The sequence below is a fragment of the Rhinolophus sinicus genome, chromosome 14 (genome assembly GCF_057876585.1).
Source record: "Rhinolophus sinicus isolate RSI-liver-muscle chromosome 14, RSI-T2T, whole genome shotgun sequence".
NCBI classification, from domain to species: domain Eukaryota; kingdom Metazoa; phylum Chordata; class Mammalia; order Chiroptera; family Rhinolophidae; genus Rhinolophus; species Rhinolophus sinicus.
Window position 1 is genome coordinate 144,549,741 of NC_142514.1, and position 25,624 is coordinate 144,575,364.

The window sequence follows — 25,624 nt, forward strand, 5'->3', positions numbered from 1 at the left end:
CCAGGAGAAAGCTGCCCCTCTAGCCCCGTCCGAAGCCAGACAACTCACTTCCCCACCATATGTCCCTGCCACCTCTCCAGCTGCTGCCCCGGTGCTGGAGCTCAGAGCGAGTGATTCCATTGGTGAGTAAGTCCAAGCATGGTCCTTTTAAGAGGAGCGCCTGGGACTCCAACCCCCACCATCTTACTCAGTCACTATCTCTGCTATTTGAAATAACCAGAAATTATGGGAACTTCTTTCCCAGCACTGGAACCCTGGGCTGGGGAGGTGCTGGGACCCCTCGCTCCTCTGAGGGAAACGTCCACAGCCAAGATATCTCTCCTGATTTTTAATGGTCACACGTGGTATGGGACCAGCCGGTTCAGAATCTCTGCCCCTCCTACCAGCCTGGAGGTCGCTTCTTTTGCATGTCCTCAGCAAGATTTTAGGTGATTCTCAATGGTGGTTGTTTTGTAGTTTAGTTATAATTTTGATGTGGTTGTCAGAGAACGTGAGTGTGGGGACAGAGCCAGGAATGCAGTTTCCAGGCTCTTGCCCTCCGGTGGAAAGGTGCTCATTCAGGTAGTAAATGGCCATCAACTGTGATTGGATGGCCATCAGCTGTGGCTAGTTGGCCGTCAGCTATAACCAGTGAGCCATTGGCCACTAACATAACTGCCATGGCTACGCTAGCAGACAATGGGGGCTAGCAAGAAGATGGTAGCTGAGCTAATAAGTGCGGATTGCAGTTAGCAAGTGGGATTGGTTGGTTGATAGAGAAGCAGATGGCAGGTTGCAGATCGTTTGGCTCCTGCTTCCTGTGTCTCCAACCCAGCTGCCAGCGAGAATATAGTGGTATGACTCCTCTATCTATGGCTCCATTGGTGTTCCTTTTTGGCCTCACCATGTCCTGCATGCGTTCTTATGCAGGGAGCAGGACTAGAGACCCTGCATGACACCTGGCATGACAGTGAGCAAAGCATTTACTTACTGCACCATCTTGACCAGAATTCTGAATTTAACTTTTATAGTAAATTTCTAATTTATTGTGATATGGTAAGGTTTTAAGTTTGTTTTTGAAGTTGTCACTTTCCTAGTAATATTTAAAAATAATTCTTGCCTTTTCCGTTAATTTCTTCTATTTATTTTATCATATATTATGTTCTCATAAATATAGTATTAAGCTACATGTCTTGGCTATCTATTTAGTTCTAGCTTCTTTCTCTTCTCTATGTATTCTGAAGGTATTTGATTCTATCATCTATGTCTTACAAGCTTACTGGTAATTTGATCATGAATATATTCAGCTTATAAATTCACTTGAAATTTGGGTATTTTTTGCAGTGCTCAGTCAGCCCTGCCTTCCAGAACACAATACACTACCACATTTCCTGAACCCAGTTTCAGGGTTTTTTCTTAAAATGACTATTTCACACCGTCTGTCTCGGCTGACGACCTTTCCCCATGCTTTACTTGGGATAGAAAGTAAAATTTGGGGTAAGAAGAGGAAGAGAAGTAAGGAAAGGCAGTCCTATATCTTCCCCTCTTCAAAGCTTTCACCCATGTGTATGTCCCGGCACATTCATGCCCTGTGTTTCCCCTTTTCAACCGTCTATCAAAGGCTGACCCCTCCACCAGTACTTGGGATCCCAGTCTCACTCACATACCAAAGATTTTGCTCCTACAGAAGTCCTTTAATCTGAAACCATTTTCTTTCTTTCTTCTGGATCATTATCATAAGGATATAAATGTGCTCTGATTATTCCATCATTAAAAAAACAACAACATTTTTTACGACTCCACATCTTTTTCAGTTACCCATTTTTTTCCAGCTTCTCTTCAGAGAAAAAAAAAATCTCAAAAGGGGTATCTCCCACTTTCTCCTCTGATGATTTTCTGTTCACATTTTAACCTACTCTGAATCAAGCTTTGATCTCTCTCCATTGATCTCTTTTTTGTCAAATTCATCATTGATGTTCCAAATAAAGGGGTCATTTCTGTATCCTTTTCCTTTATCCTTTTGGCAATATTAACACAGTTGACACTTCCTGTCTCTTGAAACTTCTCTTGGTTTCCAGACTCTACACACTCCTGATTTTCCTTCTTAGCTTTCTTTACCTTATTTGATCCCTCTCTCTTTCTGAATTTGGAGTTCCCCGTGGCACTAATATGGACCTCACTTTCTTCTCACTCAATAACCTCTTCCTGATTAATTTTATCTACTTGCATAGGTTAAACCATGACCTAGATGCTTCTAACTCCCAAAGATCTGACTACTTCCATAAACCCTAAGACTCATATCTAATTGCCTACTTGTCACATCTAATAGGAATTTCAAACTTAATCCAAAACATAACACTTGATTCATTTTCCTACTAATCTGTTCTTCCCTCATTCTTTTCCTTCTAAATCAATAGCATTCCCATCCATACAACTGATCGAACTAAAAACTTAAATATAAACATGGCTTTCTCTTTTCTTCTACTGCCCCAACAAATAATTCCTGTTGGCATAATCTATGCAATACAAATATGTGCACTTCTCTTGGTCTCACCTACAGGTATCTTAGCCCAAGTCACCATAATCTGTTGCCTGTGCTCTACAATAACTTCTTAAGAGTCTTCATCTTTTCACTCTTCCCCACTATAATCTGTTTTTTTCCCAGTATACAGACTGACCTTCATAAGTGTAAATCAGATTATTATCACTTTGCAGCAAGAATGCATGTGATCTTACCGCTGTCTACCTTTTAGCCCATATTTGAAACTTTGTGGCCTTACACTCACTCTAATCTAACTCCATTGACCTTCTTGCTGTCCATTGTACAGCCCAAAATTTTTCCTGCTTTATGGCCAGTTAATAGCTGTTCTCCTAGCCTGTAATGTTCTTCTGTTAAACATGCTTGGCTTACTACTTCTTATCATTCAGATTGCATCTTAAAATCTTAACGTCTCAAGGAGGTTACCAATTTAAGAGGTATGTACCCAAACTAAAAGTCATTATTACACACTGTTTTATTTTCTCCACTCCACTTATTATGTGAAACTTATTTATTTATACCATAGGTTACTTGCTTACTCTCTGCCTCCACCTTCCAAAATTAAAACGCCATGAGAGCTTGGACTGTGCTATGTGTGTGTCAGGGCTTCTTTTCCATAAGATCTAGGTATACATATACCACTCTCTCTACAATAACAATGTAAAAAGATATATGTGTATGAATGCATGTGTATAACTTCACTGAAGAAGTAAAAGAATAGGCCGTGTTCCTAGATAAAAATATTTAATATGTTAAATTTTTGCTGCATAATCTATACATTTAAAGTGATAACTATCAAAATTCTAATGGCATGCTAAAAAGTAGATTTTGATGAGCTTAGAGGTAGAAAGCATATGAATTATCAAGAAAATTGTGAAATAGAAGAAAAATAAGAGTTATGTCCTACCAACTAAAGCTACAGTAATTGAAATACAACAAAACAAGTGCAGTAATTGACAAATATGCCAATATGCATATTGAGATTATATATATATGTGTGTGTGTATATATATATATATATATAGAGAGAGAGAGAGAGAGAGAGTGATGCTATTTGAAATTATTGGGAAAAGAATGACTAATTATGATAGTAGAAAAAAATGGCTAAACATTTAGGGGGAAAAGTACCATACTAACTCACATATATAAATTCTCCTAAAATAAATTCCAGATATTTTAAATATCTAATGGTTAAAAGCAAAGTCCTATGTCAAGCTGCCCACTCCAGGTTCATGTCCCTCTTGTTTCCCAGCATTTATGTGGGGCCGTATGATTTAGTTTCTGTAAATGGAATGTGAGCAGATGTGATGTGTACTCCTTCTAAGCCATAAAACCTACCAGTGAACAATCCTTTTATCTTCATCTTTCTGGATGTTGACATGCAGGATGACCTTGAAAGCTCCAAATAACAGAGCTTCTGTCAGCTTGGGTCTATATGCCTGCCCCTCTATCCTTCAACTAGAATTTATGTAAGTGAAAAATTAACTTCTACCTGTTAAACCACTGAGAGTTGGGATTTATCTGTTAGAGTAGAAGTCGGTAAACATGTCCCTGGGGCCATGCTTTTTACAAATAAAGTTTTATTGGGACACATTCATTTTTGTATTGTCTATGAGTGTTTTTCCACTACAATGACAGAGTTGAGTAGCTGTGATGGGGACAGTATGGCCTACAACACCTAAATTATTTATTATCTGACCCTTTAGAGAAAAAGTTTGCTGATCTCTATGTTAGAGCAACACGTATTACCTTACATAAAGGAAAACTACAACTAGAGCTAGAAGATAACATAGGAGAATATTTATTATGTTAGGGGTGAGGAAACCCTCTCTTAATAAAAAGAAAAATCTATGTACTCATCCCCTCTTATTCTCTGCTTGCCTCTTACTTCCACCGGTACGTACATTTATCTGGTTAGCGCTTTCATCCTTCAGCTTTCAACTTATAAATCAACTCCTTAGGAATGCATTATTTATATATCACACTGATGTAGTGCAGAACTGTACACTTGAAACCTATGTAATTTTACCAAGCATTGCCACTCCAATAAATTTTAATTAAAAAAAGAAAAAAATGCATTCTGTATGCTTTCTAAAAGTCTGTAACTGTTATTTCACTAATCCGCTGTAATCATCTTTGCAAAGGTCAGTAATGACTGAATTGACAAATTCAGTAGCCTTTATTAATATGTAAAACTCTGAGACATTTGAGAAATCTTTCCTGGAAGTCTTCTCCTTTCAACACTTCTGACACACCTGTATTCAGCGTCTCCTGTTTCTCTGATTCTTGCTGCTCCAGGCTTGATTGGCTACTCTTCATCCATCTTGAAATGCTGGTAACTCCAAGGTTGTGTCTTGGATTCTTTCCCATTGTCTTCAACATCACCTCTCATCAAGGATTGTGTTTCCGAATTATCTTGGAATGTTTTTTCACAAAACATATGTATTGCCTCGATCTTTGTCACTCTTACGATCTACAGTAGGACCAGGAACTTGCATTTTAATAGAACTCCTTCAAGATTGCAATGCATGCACTTGGTTTTCTGGCTAAAACTTTTGGCATACATCCTTAGTTGTGTCAAATTTCAGTTGCATTTATTTGCAGTAAACTTCTAAATCTATTTCGCCAGCTCATATCGCTCTCCTAAACTCTAGCTTTATTCACTTATTCAAAATGATATTTCTTGAGCAACAGCCATGGCTGGGTACTTTACTACAAGTAATAATATAAAGATCAACAAAACAGTCACAGTCTTTACTGCCATGGAATTCACAGTCAACTGAAGGAGTTGGACATTATAAAATAATTGCACCATTTGTTTATATAAAAGCCACTCCATTGCCTAAAAAGCAATATACAATTTTTAATGTGCTTAAGAATCACCTGGAACTTGTTACAAATGTAGATTCCTGAGGTCAACTGCCCTACTCCATCCTTTACTAAAAAATATTTTCAAAAAAGCAACTCAGGAATCATTTCAAGTCATGATATGCAAAACTGTGGTCTACATCATAAATGCTTTACCAAGGCATAACTTGTCCCATCCCTCCTTTTCTTAACTTTATCCTCATTTTCCATCACTGTCCCATAAATTCCTAATCTTCACCATTTTCAGAATTACATGCTGGGCAAATTCTTTAAAAATGAATTTAAGACATTTCTTAATCTAGACTCTTTGTTTTACTTTTAAGCCTGATATTTCACTATTCTCCCAGTGTTTTATATACTCAGAAAAATTTGTACCATTTGTTATTCCTTAAATGTGCTTTCTTTTAAATTTCAGATTGTTAAATTTAGAATTTAATGCCATGTTAGAAATATAATGTCATGAAGACTTTACTTTTTATTTCTATATCTCCAGTTTCTAGAAATGTACCTGGGACATATAATAAGCATTCAAAATATGTTTGATGAGCACATGCAAAAATTAAGGAAATTATTCCCTTTGCCAGCAATGCATTACCATATTTGTGAGAGTTTTATTTATTTACTTTGTTTGTTTTTGATATATAGCTGTATATCTAGTTGTTTTAATTTCCTTATTAGCTTATATAGGCTCAGAGATTAGTGACTGTTTCCTTACCTGCCTTTTATTTCCTTCCTTCTTTCTTTCCTTCCTTTCTCTCTCCCTCCCTTCCTTCCTCCCCTTCCTTCTTTTTTCCCCTTTCCTTCCATTTCTATATTTCTTTCCTGTGTCTATCAAAAGTGCCTTGGTTTGAATAGGTAATTTGCCGAATTTATCTGAGGAGAGATATTGGAAAATAGGAGAAGAAAGAAAAAAATGGAGGAATGGTATGAAAAGGGGAAAAGTTCACAAGAAAATCACTTCTCTCCACATTCCTAAAATTGTCATCATAATCATAGATTCCTACTTTCAAGAAGACTATTTTGCAGTCACTCTCCTGAAAGCCGCTTTGACATCCTTGTTCCTCAGACTATAAATGATGGGGTTCAGCATGGGCGTCACTGCTGAGTAGAACACCGAGATCATTTTATCCCTTTCATTCATTACCTTGGAGTTTGGCCTCATGTAGGCAAATATTGCTGAGCCATAGAAGAGGACAACAACAATGAGATGAGAGCCACAGGTGGAGAAAGTCTTGAGCCTCCCCTCCCCAGACTGTATCTGAATCACAGTAGAGACAATATTCCAGTAGGAGACCAGGATCAGGGAGACAGGAGCCAAGAGGATGACCACACCCATTACAAAGATGGCCATTTCTGTGCTGTAGGTGTCTGCTGAAGCCAGCTTCAGGAGTGCAGGAGGCTCACAAAAAAAGTGGTTAATGATATTGTTCCCTCGATAGGGCAGATGCAGCGTGAATGTGGTGTCGACAAGAGACACAAATGCTCCACTAGCCCAGGACCCTATGGCCAGCTGGACACATACCCAATGTGTCATGATAGTGGAATAGCGCAGGGGCTTGCAGACAGCCACGTAGCGGTCATAGGACATCACTGCCAGCAGTGCACACTCTGTACAGCCAACCAGAAGTAAAACAACTATCTGTGTTGAACATCCAGCAAAGGAAATTGTTTTCCTCTTTACCAGGAAGTGAACTAGCACCTGGGGGACTGTGGTAGTAGAAAAACAGAGATCAGCAAAGGACAAATTTCTAAGGAAAAAGTACATTGGTGTGTGGAGCCTGGAGTCTCTGTGAATGAGCACAATGATAAGCAGGTTTCCCAGCACAGTCAGTAGGTAGATGATCAGAAAAAGGAAGAAGAGCAGGACTTGTGTCTGTGGATCCTGTGAAAGGCCCAGGAAGACAAATACAGTCACATAGGTTTGGTTTTCTTTTCCCATGAATATTTATAACTGTTTATAGGTCAGCACCAAGAAAAGAAATATATATTGGTCAGTTATAAAAAACAATCTGAGTAACTTAGATATTTTATTAATCAGTATCCAAAACTGGGTTATTGATTTTCGTCTCTTAACAGCTTCTCTATGTCAGAAGACAGAGTTCTCTTTTTGCTTAGTAGTTCTGACAATTAAGAGACGTTTCTGATTTTCTCTCTTCTTGAATCGTTTAGTAGCACCAGATGTGCAGAAATCATCCTTAATATGTTCCGTGACCAAATCTGCGCGGGACTATGTAATCCTGAGAAAACTATAGTGCTGCTCAGAGTGCATCCTTCCTTATAGGTTTAAGAAGCAAACAGTTTAATGTTGGTTTGAACCAGTTAGATTTTTATGCTACAGACTGCCTGATAACATTTATGAAAGCTGATTTGTTTCATCATATTTACAAAATAATCCTAAAGAAACATTCTGATCAAGGAACAGGAATTTAAAGGAAGATGTAGTAGTCTGTGACCCTGGTTCTTAAACAAATTCTCCTGTCATTTGTTTTCAATGTGAAGAGACTGCTGAGGAACATCAATAAACATAGCTGCTTCATTGGTCGTTGCATTCAGTAGCATCCCTTAAATATGCCCTTATCTGTCTTTCACACTTATCTCTCTTTGTGCAGGCACTTGGACAATAATAATAATGCTAATTATCATGTACTGGGTACTCTCCTGGTGCCAGTCATTATTAATGGTTTCTTTATATTACGTTTTTATTTTAAATCCTCTTTGAGTCCATATGAGGTAGCTATTATTTTCCTCAGTGTACAGGTGATGAAACAAAGACGCAGAAAATTTCAAACTGATTCCTCTAAGCCTTCTTCACTTATTCTCTGTCCTGCAATTCTTTCTTTCCTACTCAAAAACTGGATATAGAGGAGGTTAAACTTTCACCCAATTATATCTGCCTATCCCCCATATGCGCTTCCTGAAGACCAGCTCACAGACCTTCTCTATTTTAAGGGTTTTAGAGCTAATCCACTATGGCAGAGCTCTCTGCAGGCACAAAAATAACAGGCATATTTTAACAGATATTTTTAAAACATTTTGGGGAGCTTTGCCCAAACAACAATAAAAAGAATTAAAGGCACAAATAATGAGAGTGTGATAAAGATTATTTGAAGATAATTTGATTGTAAATCTTTAAAAAAAACTTAAGAGCCAGTTCAAGCCCATAACTGGTAAGAAATGTGAGCTGTTACAAGATGTCGTTAATTGATCATTCTTGATATATATGTATGTGTGTGTGTGTGTGTGTGTGTGTGTATGTGTGTATGTGTGTATGTGTATATATATATGTATATATATATGTGTGTATATATATCGTGAGTGCTAAGAAAATAAAAACGTATGCAAGTGTTCATTTTGGTCAACGTTGCTCAAGCAGTAGTTCACCGTAATCAGACACTGATGGTAACCACTTTGAGCACCTCTTGTAATTGCAGAAGTCAAATGTGACTTGTATTTATCTTTTGTTATCGGCATATATTGAGTATTACAATTTTAGTAGTTCTTTCTTAAAATGTGTATACTTTTTTTGGCACCATATATATATATCAAAAATAACCAAGTAGAGACGTTAGTGAAAAAAGTCGTTTGCAATAGTTACACTTAAAATATACACTTAAAAACATTCAAGGCCTATTTGAAGAAAACTGTGAAACATGATGTCTGAGTATCTGAGTAAATGAATACACACACTGATTTTATGAATAGAACAATGTAGTTTTATAAAGATATTCATTTCATCTGAATTAATCCATAAATTCACTGAAATTATGACCAAGTCCCCATAGGATTTTTGTAAGGGAATTTAATAAGTTTATTCTAAATTTTATCTGGATGAGTAACTTTATGATAGAAAGTGAGATGTGGCAAAGAAAATTGAGGGAATAGAGGAAATATATCCTATCAGATATAAAATATATAGTAAATTTTCCCTGCCTTATTGACACAGTGTATACTGAGCAGGCATAAAACAGTTGGCCAATAAGTATATTATAGAGCTGAAAGAGATCCTAGTATGAAAATTTAATATATGACAATGGTGGCATCTTAAGTATATTACTTTTAAAAAGTATGACACAATTGCTTGTTTACTTAGACCATATGTATACCTGTATATATTCATACATATATTCACTTAGGTTTATATTTAAGCATATTTATACATACATTTAAGTATAAGCAATAATTGATCCCAAGTGAATGATTTAATTTTAAAAAACATTTAAGTTTTCTATGAAATTAGGTAGTCTATCATCTATCTATCATCTATCAATCTACCGATCATCTCTATCAACCTGTCTATTATTCAATCTTTGGATAATAAAAGCTTTCTTAAACATGCACATAAAAAATCATAAAGGAAAATGCTAACAAACTTGACAATTAAAAAATCAGACTTCTATGTAGTGTATGGCACTATAAACAAAATTTAAAAAGTGAGATAAATCTGAGAAAATATTTGCAAAAAATTTAGCAGAAAAAGTTTTATTCCTAATATAGAAAACCTCTTAAAAATAAATAGCAAAATACATAATCCATTCCAAAACAAAATGGGTAAAGGATTTAAACATCCAATTCACAGAAAAAAAGTAAAACTGAGCAATAAACATGGAGCAAAAACATTCACATTAAAACAACAAATGGGATATCATATTTGCCTCTTAGATATAATTTAAAAGGATATTGCATCCAAGTTTGTGACTTAGCAAGATGACTGCAATAGGTTATTAAGTAAAAAGCAAGCCATCAGACTCTATGTGTGATATATCATTTTAATTTTTTAAATGGAGTGTGAATGGGTGTGTGTATTTGTGTATACATGTGTATTTGTGGTATTTCTTCAGGCATTTTTCCTGCAGTGAGATTCCACTGATCATGGGCTGCCCTCATTTGTAAGGAGACAGTATATAGCTCACTGATTGGAAGTTGGGACTCTGCAGCTAAACCGAAGGGCTTGAATCCTGCCTTTTCTAGTTGATGTTCGACTAACAGCAAATTAGTTAGATTTTCTGTGCCTAATTTTCCTCATCTATAAAATATAAATAATACATATCTTACAATGTTTTTATAGAGATTAAGTAAAATGTAAACCATTTAAAGAATTTAGGACAGTAACTAGGCTAGCTTATAGTATTATATAATATCCCATTATAATAATGGGATCATGATCTAGAAGTAACTGCAAGATTAGGAAAACAGTTGTTAAGGACAATGCATTCTAACACCTGGCTGCTGTGTTTGATTGAAGAAGATGCTTATTCTCATTATTTTTACCCTTTGCATTCTGTTGCTCTTTATTCGTCCTTTGGGACTGAAACTGTTGCTAGCAAAAGTCGATGTCAACACCAAATGTAATAGGAGTACGCTGTCTTTTAAATATTTGTCTCCCTGTACTAACTAAATTGCTTCTTCAAGGTAGTAAAACGTATAACACTTAATTCTGTTATCTATATGTCATATACATATATGACATATATGTATTTTTATATATGGGGGGTTTTTAAAGTAAGTTGAATAAATAGACTCATGCTGACACTTCACAGAAACACGTTAGCACACCAATGCATTCACTTTCTCAATAGAAACGTAGGTAAGAAGAAACTATGTTGGCTATTGAGATACTGAACTTTGACCTGGGATTGGGAAGATCTTGGCTTGGAAAATCTCAGGATTGATCACCAGGTTACAGAGGATGAGTGAACTGTCAGCTGCATCCAAATGAAGGGTGAATTCAGTGTGACAGGGAGAACAAGATACCAGTATCTGTATATGGCTGCACACGCACTCACACAGCTTTGTGTGGCCAACCAGGGATGTCTGACCTCATGAATATCCTGCTTGTGTCCCCTGGGGCAGAAGGTTCCGGGTTCATCCTGATCCTGCCTACTCCCAGTGTCCAAACACAAGTGGCTACCAGGAGTAAAGAAGGACTCCCTGAAAGGAGAGCATTGAGACAGCAAGGGGCAGAGGACAATCTGGAAGATTAGCGTTTAGAACAAAAGGAGAGGCAGTACATGTCCACAGCCCTTGCAGTCACTCTAGTATTCTGATCAATAACTTAATCCTCCCCAGAGGACTTGCAGAACAGAATTCATGACGCTATTACTCAGGAGCAAAAAAGCAGAGTGCATATTCTCTTTAGAAGTCAAATGGAAAAGAGACCAGCAGGAGAGTGAAAGGCAAAACCCACCCCAATGAGCAGAATCAAGATTTCTGACTCCCTAAAAGAATTAATTCCCCTTAATTATCCTACCCACTCTCACCTGGAGGACTGGCATGTGACAAACACAGGATAGTGGGGTCAGTGATGAAGAGGTAAGTTAGTGGATGACGGAAGCTGTGGTTTCTGCCATATGCTAATTCATATCCTAGTAGGCACCCTCCACTGCAGTTTATCAAAGATTTTGAACGTTAGGGCATCCTCTGGGCTGAGTCTTATCCAATCCCAAGCCAAGGAGCACCGTTTTATTAAAATCCCAAATTCACCAAGGAACAAATTTGAAGGATCTTCCTGGAAGAAAGTCTTTAAACCTCAGGTCCTAAGAGCCACTGTAAATAGGGCAATTCTCTGGAGCAATCAGTGCTGTAAACTTTTTAAAATCTTTCTACAATGACAGATACCCTGGGGCATTTTTTATTATAATCACAGATTAAATACCTGAATCTTATTTGATGTCACTACTGTTTCTCAAACCAGTCTAAGGACCGCTGGAGTCTCTGAGTTCTCTGTCTGAATTTTTTAAATCACATTTTTTGAAGGATGATGGCAACACAGAGGCAGCTGACATCAGTATACTCTGCATTGTCTGGATGATAGCCCCCAAACTAAGAACTGCCAGGGGATTTCAGAACACTTGTCTGTAGTTGTACTCAAAATGCTTTCATTGCTAATGGGGAAAAACAAACAAAACAAGAGGTACATGATGCAGTTAAAGATGCCATGACATTTTTCATCTTGTACATCCTATCTTACCATCTCTTCTGCTTTTCCACTGCTAAAACCCTAGTTGAGGCCGTTATCTCTCCCCTGGGCTACTGCAACAGAGCTCAACCTTACTGATTGTTTTTCTTGCTTCCACACTGGTGCATCTACCATTCATTCTCTATACAACACTCAAAGTGACCTTTTAAAAGTATAACATCAAGATGGTTTTTTATTGAACGTAAAATAAAATAGTCACCTTTTCAGGACTTCCAAGGCTGTAATGCGTTGAATTGTGTCATCCAAAAACATGTGTCTACTTGAAACCTCAGAGTGTCACCTTATTTGTATATCTATATATCAAAATGTAATGAAGGGAAGTCTCAAGATGAGATCATCCTGGATGAAGGTAGACTCTAAACCCAATGACAGGTGTCCTTTTAAGAAAAGGGGAAGGCACAGAGACAGAGGAAAGAAGGCACTGTGAAGAAAGAGGCAGAAATTGGAGTTATGCTGCCACAAGCCAAGGAACACCCAGAACACAAAAGCTGGAATATGTAAGGAAGGCTCCTCTCCCAGAGCCTTCTGAGAGAGCATAGTCTGCAGATACCTTGATTTCAGACTTTTGGCCTCCGGAAATGTGAATTTCTGTTGTTTTGAGCCACAAGGTTTGTGATGATTTGTTATGACAGCCTTAGGAAAATAATGCAGAGGTCCTACCAATCTGGCTTCTGCCTGTTTCTATGATCTCATTCATTTCCACTTTCTCTGTCACTCATCAGCCCCCAATCACTGATCTTTCTTTGTCCTGGTCTCAAAAAACTCATTCGCATCCAAGCCATTTAGGCTCTATTCTCTCTGCCTGAAACCTCTTCCCTCAAATCTCTGCTTATCTGATTCTCTATTCTTAATCTTCTGGTCACGGCACAAATATTAATTTCTCTAAGATGTAAGATGTCTTTTAACTGAAATGCCACCTTCTCAAAAGTGCAACCCACTCTTCCTTGTTTTTATTTTCTCATAGCACTTATTACCATCAGACATATTCTGTGTTTTACTTATTTGTGTATTTATTTTTATCACTCTCTTCTAAAATGTAAGTTCTATGGGGATATAAAATTTTTTTAATATTTAGTTTTAAATTAAATTTATTGGGGTGACAATAGTTAGTAAAATTACATAAGTTTCAAGTGTACAATTCTATAATATGTTATCTGTATATCAAATTGTGTGCTTACCACCTAGAGTCAGTTCTTCCATCACCATATATTTAACTCCCTTTACCCTCTTTTACCATCTGTCCTCCCCGCTTACCCTCTGGTAACCACTGTTGTGTGTGTCTATGAGTTTTTGTTTCTTTGTTTGTTTGTCTTGTTCCTTTGTTATATTCAGTTTTATACCGCATATATGAGTGAAGTCATATGGTTCTTGACTTTTTCTGTCTGACTTAGTTCAGTTAGCTTAATAATCTCAAGATCCATTCACGTTGTTGCAGATGGCACTATTTCATCTTTTCTTATGGCCAAGTAGTATTCCATTGTGTATATAGGCCACATCTTCTTTACCCAGTCATCTCTCGAAGGACACTTTGGTTGTTTCTATGTCTTGGCCACTATAAATAATGCTGCAATGAACATATATCATTACAGATAAATGTCTTCAGATTTTTTGACTAGGTACCCAGGAAAGGGACAACTGGGTCATATGGTATTTCTCTTCTTAATTTTTTGAGGAGCCTCCATAATGTTTTCCATAACGGCTGTACCAACTTATGTTCCCACCAACAGTGTATGAGGGTTCCTTTTTCTCTACAGCCTCTCCAACACTTGTTGTTATTTGTCTTGTTGATGATAGCCATTGAAAACCCAGAAATAAACATATATAAATATGGGCAGATAATTTTTGACAAAGGAGCCAAAAACATACAATGGAGAAAAGAAAACCTCTTCAATAAATGGTGCTGGGCAAATTGGAAAGCCACGTGCAAAAGAATGAAACCATACTGCTATCTGTCACCGTATACCAAAATTAACTCAAAATGGATCAAAGACCTAAGCGTATGAGGTCAGACAATAGGGTTCACGAAGTCATCCGAGAAAAAGTGCTACATATCTCATTGCTAAATATCACTATGGTTACCTTCAAAGTACTCCCCTTGGGAAGCTATGCACCAATGTTATTGCCTAGTCCACCCTTCAAAGCAATTTTGGAACTCTTTCTGGAATGCCCATCAGAGCTGTCGTCATATTACCCTTGATGTTCTGAATATCATCAAAATGTTTGCCTTTCAATATTTCCTTTATCTTAGGGTAAAGAAAGAAGTTATTGGGTGCCAGATCAGGTGAGTGGATCACTGTTCCAATACAGTTATTTGTTTACTGGCTAAAAACACCCTCACAGACAGTGTCGTGTGAGCTGCTGCATTGTCATGATACAAGAGCCATGAAGTGTTGGCAAAAAGTTCAGGTCGTTTTCATCTAACTTTTTCATGCAGCCCTTTCAGCACTTCCAAATAGTAAACTTGGTTAACTGTTTGTCCAGTTGGTTCAAGTTCATAGTGAATAATCCCTCTGATATTAAAAAAGGTTGGCAACATCTTGACAACAAGTTCGTGAACTTAACTGTCCAACCTCGTAAGACCTGAAACAATAAACTGCATAGAAGAAAACACAGGTACTAAACTTATGAACATTGGGTTCAAAGGGGATTTTATGAATTTGTCCTCAAAGGCAAGGGAAGTAAAAGCTAAAATAAATGAATGGGACTATATCAAACTAAAAAGATTCTGCACAGCAAATGAAACCATCAACGAAACAAAGAGGCAGCCAACCAAATGGGAGAAGATATTGGCAAACAATGCCTCTGATAAGGGGATAATGTCCAAAATGTATAAATAACTTGTACAACTCAACAACAACAAAACAAACAATCCAATTAAAAAATGGGCAGAAGACCTGAACAGACAATTCTCCCAAGAATACATACTAATGGCCAACAGACATATGGAAAAAATGCTCAACTTCAGTAGCTATTAGGGAAATGCAAATTAAAACCACAATGAGATGTCAACCTCACACCTGTTAAAATGGGGACAGGAATTTTGAACTTCATTCATTGCTATATATTCAGCACGTAGAAGAGTTCTTAAATATTTAGTTAATAAATGAATTAGATATTCATTGAATAAATGAACTTAAACTGTGCTATTGAAATCAATGTCATTTGGGTTGACTAATGCATAGTAACAGTCATACAGCCTGTGACATAAATGAAAGAAAACTTATTTCCTTTAAAAACTGAAAAACTGTTTCCTTCACAAAACATGGGTAGTTCCCAGAATGTGGTGACTTCAGTAGCTTGTAAGCTTCTCACTTACTATTATTCATCTAGCATCTGCTGCACAGTCATTAATTGCCTGGTATCTAGCCTGAGGCTGGTGTTTTCATTTAGAAATATATGTCAGTATCTGTGCTTTCTTACCCTGTTGACTCTACCATTTTCCTACTGAGGTCAGTTATAATGTTTTTATATAAATCAAAGATCATTCCAATTATGTGATATGACTTCCCTTTTACTTAATGGCAAGCAAAGAGGAAGTGGTAAGGTGAACTTTTGAATGGTCATAAGGCAGCAGCATGTCTGAAAGTAGCAGCTATTTATTTAAACATAGCTTCTCAAATAATTTTTAGTGCAGGGCCAGTTTTTTTTTTCCTTGTATAGATTCATGCTAGCCCACATAGTTTGAAGACAATACACATAGTGAATCTAGTATTACACACATTTTTTTCTGCCATGAAGAATCATTCTGTACATAATACATTCAATTCAGCAATGACATCATCACATGGAATGAAGCATTGGCTACCCAGAACAGGCCATGGACACTGAAGCCGGAGCAGCCAGAAGTCAGCTTGACTTTCATCAGGGCCTTCTCATTTTCTCTGGCTCATGCCATCCTTCACCCATAATCACTTTGTAGATGCCTTAAGAAAGGATCATGAAGTGAGAGTTGAATTCCAAGTTGAAATTACTCCCAGTTAAAGATAAAGTGCTCCCATAATCTTCTCATTTTGTGAAAAAAAGGTTTAGATATGGCTAGCAGCATTATCTTAATATGACAAAATCCCTACAAATGGCTCAATGGCAGGTGTGTGTGATGAGTCAGGGGATATATGTAAGTCTGGCAAATGAAGCACAAAGTAATGGAATATGTGTGTGTCATGGGACTTCTGCCAGGAGATGTGGAGATCCACTGGGGGAAATGGGCAGGATAATGATGGTCCCCAGCTGCTTCGTGGCTCACAGGCCCTGAAGCCAGGGATGAGAATTGGTAATGTTTCTACATAACAATAGAGTGTTGGGTCAATTCACTTAATACCTGGAGTTAGACCTTTAGTTGAAGATAAGGGAGAAGACAGCAGTGGATTTCCTTCCAAGGGAGGGGAAGTACACATACTGAATATTGGTGAAAAGCTAGTTAGGTTTCCAGTGCTGCTTCTGCCGTAACAGGGTTCTAGTAGTAGTTAGAAAAATCTAAAGGGGCAATTTCATCTTATAGAACAAGCTCCATTTTCTGGGATTGCTTATTATATCAGCATTCTCTTTCACTTTCCCCAAAAAGAACTTAATGGGTACTGGCAAAATCAAACCTGAAGAAGAGGGGAGAGCATGTCTGAGGGGGGAACACCTGTGGTATATTAGTGTCACAGGGGTGTCTGACCTGACAGTTCTGATGTAGGCAGGTTGCTTCTCAATCCTAGTTCCCTCAAGCCAGCAATTGTCTTTGGAGGGTAACAGTGTGTGATATATGAAAGGTGTTTGCTGCAATATGAGATTGCACACACTATTGTTTATGCCAGTAGCTCCCCCATGTGCAATTAAATTGATTATAGCAGTATTTTGGGACTCTACAGAAAACAAGGTTCCATACCAGAGCTTCAAGGTGTCATTGATTTTTTTTTTCTCACAGGAAACTGTAAAGTCTAGCATATTGACAAGTCCAAGATCTATGGATGGCTGTAGATGATGTTGGCATGGGATGAGTCTGACAAGCAGCGGTGGAGTTTAGAGTTTAGAACTGAAAGGTAATATCGCTGTTGATAATTGATTAGTGAATTAATAATGCAATTGTAAATGAGGGTTCTGTTCAATATTTTAACATATTTATATAACATATAAATATAATTTATAATACAATATCAAAAGAACTGTTTTGAGGCAAGCAAGCTGCAACCACTTTTCATTTATGTTTCCAAGTGATCCTTTATCATTCTTCCAAGTAGGAAGGACATTTTAAGAGATTATTTTATTGTTTTAGATTATGTTTTATTTTTATCTCCATTAAATGTATTGGGGTGAATTGGTTAGTAAAATTATATAGGTTTCAAGTGTACATTTCTATAACATATAGATGATATATTAAAGAGATTATCTTCCTCATCCTTTCCTAAATTCTTCACTGGATCAGAGAATCAAGGCTCAATGGCAAAAGTAAGGCATGATGAGACCTCATCATCACAGAGCCTAGACAGTTGACACGAGGCCAGACTTAGGCAGCACCACAAACTATGGAAGTTGGGAGACTGAATGCAGCTGCAATAGCTGTCTGCATAGTTCAACGTCTTATCTGGCATAACATTGTTCGAGTTCATTTGTGCTTCCGTTTGTATAAGAGTATCCAGTTGGATAGATGCATCAGCAGGAAATCAATCCTTGGTCCATTGCTCTGAAGCCAGACAGGAGACACTAATTCAAAGTCTTTACATTGCTGTACATCAAGAATAAGCAAGGAATAACATGGCTGGAGCTGAGCTCATAGGGAAGGAGATTAGAGAGAGTTAGGGAAGGTAAGAGGGTCATGGGCAAATGGCTGGGACTTAGGGCTGGAGTCTGATATCTCTGGGAAGGATTGAAGTACTAGTCCTAGAACTGCCCTTTGGAGTAGAGACGTCAAAACAGAAAGTCAGCCCACCTGGGAGGGCCATCGTTGGATAGGGGGAAGTCAAAGACTGAAAACATATAATGGCTTGTTTTCACACATAAGACACTACATCTAGCTGGTGGTATAGGAAAATGTGGTCAGATCAGCTGTGGCTGGACCACTGGCTCATAAACTGCCAAGTGTAACTTGATTTCAAGACCACTGGGTGACAGTAAATTTTCTATTCATGAATTTCCATCCAGATTAGATATGAAACTGGGTTTACCCTGAACATAGAGGAAGATCCATGGGCTGTGAGGCACAAGGAAGAACTGGCAAAATTAAATAAGAAATAGCTTTATTTTAGATACAGTGTAGAGAATACACAAGAGGATCAATTTTAAAAAGTCTGCAGCATCAATAGCCAAATAATCACTTGCTTAAGTCAGTTCTTTTGAAACTGATTTATAACACATTAGTGAATAATAAATATATTTAATGAGTAGCCATCAGCATTTATTAAAACTGAAATAGAAAAGAAAATAACATCTCTTGTAATCATATAATTTTAGTTTTCGGAAAACATTCATTTCCATTTTATTTGTTTGTGTGTATTATAAGTGTAAACTGTATTACATTGTAAACTGTATTCCTTAGAGATGGTCATTTTCAAATCCTTATAAAGAATACTGTTGTAAGTTAAAAGTACTTAAGAACAAAAATAGAATAATCAATCACTGCCCCAGTTTTCCATTAATTTTGATACGATGGGTGGGCCAAGGATGAAGCCTAAGAAACATTAATGTCTAAGAAGAAAAATTGCCAGTGAGTGAGGCAAGGAAGGGCAAGAACAAAGGAACAGATACATTTTTCAGTAGAACCAGGAGAATGTGGTCTTGTGGAAGCCAAGGAAGAGAAAGTTTCAAAGAGACATCCACTGTCAGATGTAGCCCAGAGATTCAGAAAATATGAATAGAATAAAAGTGCATGGATTTTAGAGGTAAAGATATCATTGGCAAGTCTGGGTACAGAGGTTTCAGTAGATGGTGAGAAAAGAGGCCAGACTGCTGTGATTTGAAAAGAGGAGGTGGGGAAGCTAAGATAGTAGGTATAAATTACACTTTTATAGTTTTAAATAAAAAGGTAGAAAGATTGGAAAGTAGCAAGAGGGGAGGGGGAAAGCAAGGTAACCTTTTATGTTTTTATTATTTTCAGGAAAGGAGGTGAGTTTAGCACATTTATAAAATGAGAAGAAGGATCCAGTAGAGAGAGGTTGAAGTTAAAGGAGATAAAGATTGAACAAGTTCCAGGAGAAGTCAGGACAAATGTGTTCAAGAAGAGTAATTGAGAAGTTTTCCTTGGCGAGAGTTATGGGAACTTTATCTTCTTAGACTGGAAGCAAGGAGATACGGAAGGATATGAACATTTATTAATTAACATAAGGAGGAAGAAGATCAGGGGAAGCTAGTACAGTAAGCCAGACCTGGTGGATGTTCATGTGATTACATCTGACCTCAATATTCTCAGGTAAGAAAGAAACATGATTATCTGCTAAGGGTGTGGAAGCTAGGCTTGAGAAGAGAGAGAAGTTTTGATGCTTGGTGGGGAGAATAGGTGATATTGCTAACTAAGTAAAAATAAAAGGATTTCTTGATGGAATTGAGGGATTTGCTATGGTTGAAGGGCAGGAAATCTGTTTTTTCGGGGTCAGGGAGGGAGTTATGTCCAGATATCCTCTCTTTCGTCAGGTATAGAATCAGAAAAGATGGGTTACTGATTTGAATTGGAGATTTGTAAAAGAGATGGTGTGAGAGATTGGGGTGCAAGGCAACAGAGAATTAGTGAGAGAACATTCAAAACCCAACCACGGAGTTCAGGCTGGGTAAGGATAAAGAATGGTCTAGAGAGGACTGAGTAAAAGGAAATAATAGAAGGATCAAGGAACATATAGTGTTGTTTTTATTTTTTGAGGTTGAAAAATTGTATGTGAGAGCTAATGTATGTGAGAATTGGAAGAGCAGTAGATTATAATTAAAGAGTTAAACATGTGCTTCAAATTCAGAGGTGGAACAGTAATGGGGACAAAATGAATAGTGAATCCACTGGAATGGGTGGCTTACATTGTATACATATGTTATTTGAGCATAAAAAATATGGAACTAAGATGGGTCATTTCCATGGATACTGAAATCATCTAAGACAATGACAGAACAAGGCAGTTAAAAGACTATGATCTAAATGCCAAAGCCTTGAAAGGGTGTGAAGGAATGACCAGGGTGGTGGGAGATAAAAATGACAAGGAATGAAATATCCTCAAGGAGTAGAAAATGTTATATGAGAATAGAGATGTGGTGGTTTAGAAAGTGCTCCTGGGGGACAAGGAGAATGCCAAGCCCACCTCTCAACCCACAGGTACCGTATTTCCCCCAAAATAAGACTGGGTCTTATGTTAATTTTTGTTCCAAAAGATGCATTAGGGCTTATTTTCAGGGGATGTCTTAGTTTTTCATATACAACAATCTACATTTATTCATTTATTCATGTACAAAAATCTACATTTATTCAAATACAATCATGTTGTCTTCTGGAACATCATCATAACTCTCCAAACCCCAAATTCCGGCTTGAATTTCTTGCGACTCCATTTCCTGTAGAACCATTGGCCCCAATCTCTCATGTCCAGCAATAGCGCTCTCCTTAACTAAGCACTTCTTGTCCATGTAGCCTGCTCGTAGTGCATTGGCACCACAGCTGTCAGTGATTTTATCCCATGAATTCTTTACCCAAGTCACGATCTCTTGCAGGCTACGCTTCACAAAATTTCCACGCTGATTTCTCTCCATTCTATTTTCAATGTAGTCATTGATTTCCATGTGCAAATGGTCCTTGAATGGCTTGTTTGTTGCAATATCAAGAATCTGGAGATAGGCAGTCATTCCTGCGGAATGATTATTTGATCTATTCTTCTCTCTGCAAAGAAGTTGTTCATGTCTTTAACGTGGCGAGTGCTGGCTGAATCCCACCTTGCAGACCTCTTTGGCCACTATGTAAAACAAATGCCAGCATTAAATCGACCCACTTTCTTATAACTGCTTGTATGCCCCAGGCTTTTTCGGTTTCAAGAACATAAATACCTAAAACACATTCAACCTTATCTTTCTTGCCCTTAGTGATGATTAGAGGTGGGGCTTTCTTTCCATCCAGATGATTTGTCAAAATACAGGTAACACGTGCACTTTTATATCCAGTGGAGGGAATGTAGATTGACAAGGCACCCTTTGATCAATTGTTGTTTGAGATCCTTGGTCCATAAACACTGCAGTTTCATCCATAGCAATCATGTTGGAGAGTTGGTATTCAGAAAAGTTGCCATCAACAAAGGACTTGAATGCAAGTGCACATTAAATAGCTTCAGTATCTTCCAGCTTGAACAGTATTGTCAATTTTCTTAGAGAGTTCATATTGCTGAAGGAAGCCATCCAGCAAGTTTTGTGATGCTTTGAATTCTTCTTGGGATACTTCTAACTGTGGTGCCATCGCAAGGGCAAATGCTTGAATATCAGCCCTGCGCACAACCAAAGCCCTTACTCTCCTGTCAGCAATCCATTCACAGATGATGTCTTCCAGCTCAGGAAATAATGGCTGGCGACCTAATCCACACTTGCGCTTCTTAGCATTTCCCTCATCCACCTGTCGACTGAGGTTATGGTACTTTGCTTGCCATTTTTGGACCATTTGGACATCCAGCTTCTTTTCTGTGCAGGAAACTGTAAGATTCTTGCCCTGAGAGTCCCCCACGATTCTTGTATTCGACGGAATACCTCTTTCTTTTTGCACTCATCTTGTCTGGGGATCAAAATATCATTCCCTTTAAATCTACCATTGAATCAAGTGTTAATTGAAGACTTATGAGACAGGAGTGGCAACAAAAATGATGACAGTTAAGAATAATAGTCCACACAAAAGCGATGAAAAATTGCAGGCATCAAAATTTAGAAAACGTTTCTTTACTTCACACGAGTGCATTAAGTACATCTGTTACAACACATGACATATTGAACTATGAATATTCATATTAGACACAACCACCTCCATTCGTTATCAAGTGAGCATGTTATTCATGCGTTGTGTCTATACTCTGATTGGTCATTCAGCAACAAGTTTCGAGTTCATCTATTTACATAGGCATTTACTTCTTGTTCAAAGATGCCCACTTGGGTATTTATGAACACTTAATTATAATTTATATTATCATTTATTTTAAGTATTAATGTCAATTATATTATTTATATTTAATTATATATTATTATTTTATAATTCAATAAGTCCGTTGTGTGTTGCAATGGACATACTAAATGCGTCCATCTTACTGACAGTCTCAACTGGGGCTTATTTTTGGGGTAGGGCTTATATTACAAGCATCCTGAAAAAATCATGCTAGGTCTTATTTTCCAGTTAGTTCTGATTTTCGGGGAAATACTGTAAGTAGGTGTTGAAGAGTGGTCAGAACTCACCAAAGAGGGCAATAGAAGTACAGGTTTCTTAGGGAGTAGTCAAGATTTTGTTTAGTTAAGGAAGTGGAAGGACTATATTGTAGATTAAGGATATAGGAATGTTTGTGTTAGAAGGACCAAGGATTTCAGAGAACATAAAGTAAGGGTAAGAGAGTGAGGGTGGGTGCACAGTGGGAAGTTGGGTCATAGAGAGGAAACAGAGAGATGTGAAAAGAAGAGTAGCTGAAAAGATAGCCATTTACAATCTAAAGGGTGACCAAGGATTAGGAGTGTGAAGCCTGGTGAGTTAGGTGACATTGAGTTCATGAGTTTCTATTAATTTGAGCTCCCAAATTATGTCTTATCTCTTCCATGATCCTGTCAATTTCCTTGGATATTACCCACACCTGGATTACTACAGTGTCCTCCTAATTGATCCCTCTGGATTCAGTCTTATTTCCTGTAATCCATTTTCCACACTGTGGTGTTATGGAAAAAAATTTTAAGAACAGACATAAAAATATTAATATTACAACTCTTATGCCATTCTTCTTTAACATAGTTTAAACTACCCTCAAGACCAACTCCAATCTTCTTGTCATACTGTACAACATAGATTACGATCTGGCCAGGCTGACCTTTCCGCCCTTGTTTCTTTTCTTTTTTTTCTTTTTTAAATTTCTATATATCACATTGTGTGTTCACCATCCAGAGTCAATTCTCCTTCCATCACCATATATTTGACCCCCTTTACCCTCTTCTACTACCTCCCTCCCCTCTTACCCTCTGGTAAATGCTTTGTTTTTCCTCCTTTGTTCCAGTTTTAATTTTTTTAATAATTTTTTTTATAATTTTCTCATTCAATATTTGTTGAACTACTATGTGCTAGATTTCAAATGCTAAATTACACAGCAGTGAAAAAATAGACAACTATCGCTTATAACATGGATCTTACATTTTGGTAAGTGGGGAGAGAGAAAACAAGAAATAAAATATTAAAACTTGTTATATATTACGTGGTTTAAAGTGGTTTGCAGCCAAAAAAATAAAAATAAAAAAGCAAGGGAAGGGGAATAGAGAATATGGGAAGGAGTTGTAAATTTAAATAGGGTGGTTAGGTCAGACCTTAATGAGAAGGTGACAATGAGCAAAACTTGAAGAACATTCTGTGGAGAAAAAATAACCACTTAAAGGTTCTGTGGTGGTACCGAGGAGAGCAGCAAGGAGACCAATGGAGCTGGGAACAGAGTGGGTGAACTGGGATGTGTTAGGAGATGAGGTCAGAGAAGTAAGTGGAGTAAACATATTGACCCATTGTAAAGATTTTAGCTATTACTCTAAGTGAGTAAAAGAGGGAGCTATAAGAGGGCATTAAGTGGAGAATCAAAATAATGGTTTTTCATTTAAGGGGATTCCTCTGGTTACTCTGTTAAAGACTTAAGAGGGACAAGAAAAGAAGCAAGGAGACCAGATTATATTGCAATGATCCAAGAGGGAACCAATGGCTTGGATCAGAGGGGTGGCAGTGGAAGAACTGTTAAGTGATATGATCCTGGATATATTTTGAAAAAGGATGTGTGTGTTTATAAACGTTAGTATATAAATGTTAGTATTATCATGTTGGTTCTCTTCAGTTAAGCCAGGTAATTAGAACTCTATACTGATTTCAGTCAATTAAAATTTTCCTCTGATACTGAGATTCTTTTATGAATTCAACAAATAATTACTTCCTACTATGTGCCAGGTACTCTGCTAGGTATAGTGGACCCAATGGTAGAAAATACATAGTTTCTTTACTCTATATTGTAGTGGGTAAGATATTGAGAACCGTACAGATAGCTTATATGAGTATCTGAATTCAGAAGGTCTTAGACAATCCAGAGTTTGCTAAGGAGGTGGATTTCTGAAGACTTCACAATGGCACCCCACTAGATACAAAGGGTGCCAGTGCACTTCAAGTGTGAGGAAAGGAACTCAGGAAGAAGATAATTGTTACCCTCCCTAGATGGCCCTAAAGAAATCCCTATCTTCTATAACCTGTGGCTAAGATTTCTGGAAACCAAACCCAGAGTATCACTCTGCAATTGGCTGAATTATACTTCAAATTAAATTCCAAAGTTCCCAAGGTGTCTTTTCTTAAAGTGAAGGCATTAATTGGGAAAGAATGGGATCCTGAAAATTATATTGGGGACATACAGATAGATCCCAATGACTCTGGGGTCATGGAACCTTAAGTACTGATAAGTTTCTTTACCAATAGAAACATTACCAATAGCTCTTTTACCTCTGCCTGAGAGGTTAGCCCTCCTTTGCCATAAGAACCTGTAATGGCCTTCCCTGAGGTCATTGCCTTTCAAAGCACTGCTGATAATCCTTAGAGGCTACCATCACCATCTCTCTTGCCTTCTAAACCTGTAAGTAAGCCCATGTCCCAGCAGACTCCAAAAGGTGGGGTACAAAGTGTGACCCCTGAGATGTGTTACGTATCATTCAAACAACAACCTGATTTTTTCCAATGTATACAAACAGAAATTTGGAAAATGTGTGGGAATAATTCTTATAGGTGTGGAATCATGGTGGAAGGAAAAAAATGTTGTATCAGGCTGAATTTATTGATATGAGAATTTACAGAGATCCTGGATTCAGAGGTTAGAACGGGCTCTAAAGGTAGTTTAGTTGATTGGCTGAAACATGGACCCAAAGGTGGTCTACTACCTAAATAAAATTGAAATGTCTTGGATTTTTTTGACATAGTTTAAGGAGAATGGGTGTCAATTCTTTTTGAATGTTTGGTAAAATTCACCTGTGAAGCCACGTGGTCCAGGACTTTTGTGTTTGGAGCTTTTTGATTAATGATTAAATTTCATTAGTAGTAATCAGTCTGTTCAGATTTTCTGTTTCTACTTGAT

General features: G+C 37.4%; 2 protein-coding genes across 3 annotated transcripts in view; one reads left to right on the plus strand and one right to left on the minus strand.

Annotated features, from left to right (window-relative positions):
• Positions 1–6,401: 6,401 nt before the first annotated feature.
• LOC109445583 (olfactory receptor 2D3) lies at positions 6,402–7,325 on the minus strand. Its single transcript, XM_019728052.3, has one exon. It carries the CDS (start codon positions 7,323–7,325, stop codon positions 6,402–6,404), a length of 924 nt encoding a protein of 307 aa, XP_019583611.3.
• A 9,946-nt stretch (positions 7,326–17,271) lies between these two features.
• The window catches only part of ZNF215 (zinc finger protein 215), a 114,653-nt gene continuing 106,300 nt past the window's right edge, over positions 17,272–25,624 (plus strand). Inside the window, exon 1 of one of the 2 annotated variants that reach the window (XM_019728013.3) lies at positions 17,272–17,386. The gene's annotated coding sequence lies outside the window, so the exon portion shown is untranslated. The remainder of the gene's footprint in view (positions 17,387–25,624) is intronic. The other variant, XM_074335924.2, reaches the window with a different exon arrangement.

Bases quoted from the DNA above. Each gene is read 5' to 3' on its own strand.
- LOC109445583 (XM_019728052.3), bottom strand. From the start codon at position 7,325: ATGGGAAAAGAAAACCAAACCTATGTGACTGTATTTGTCTTCCTGGGC.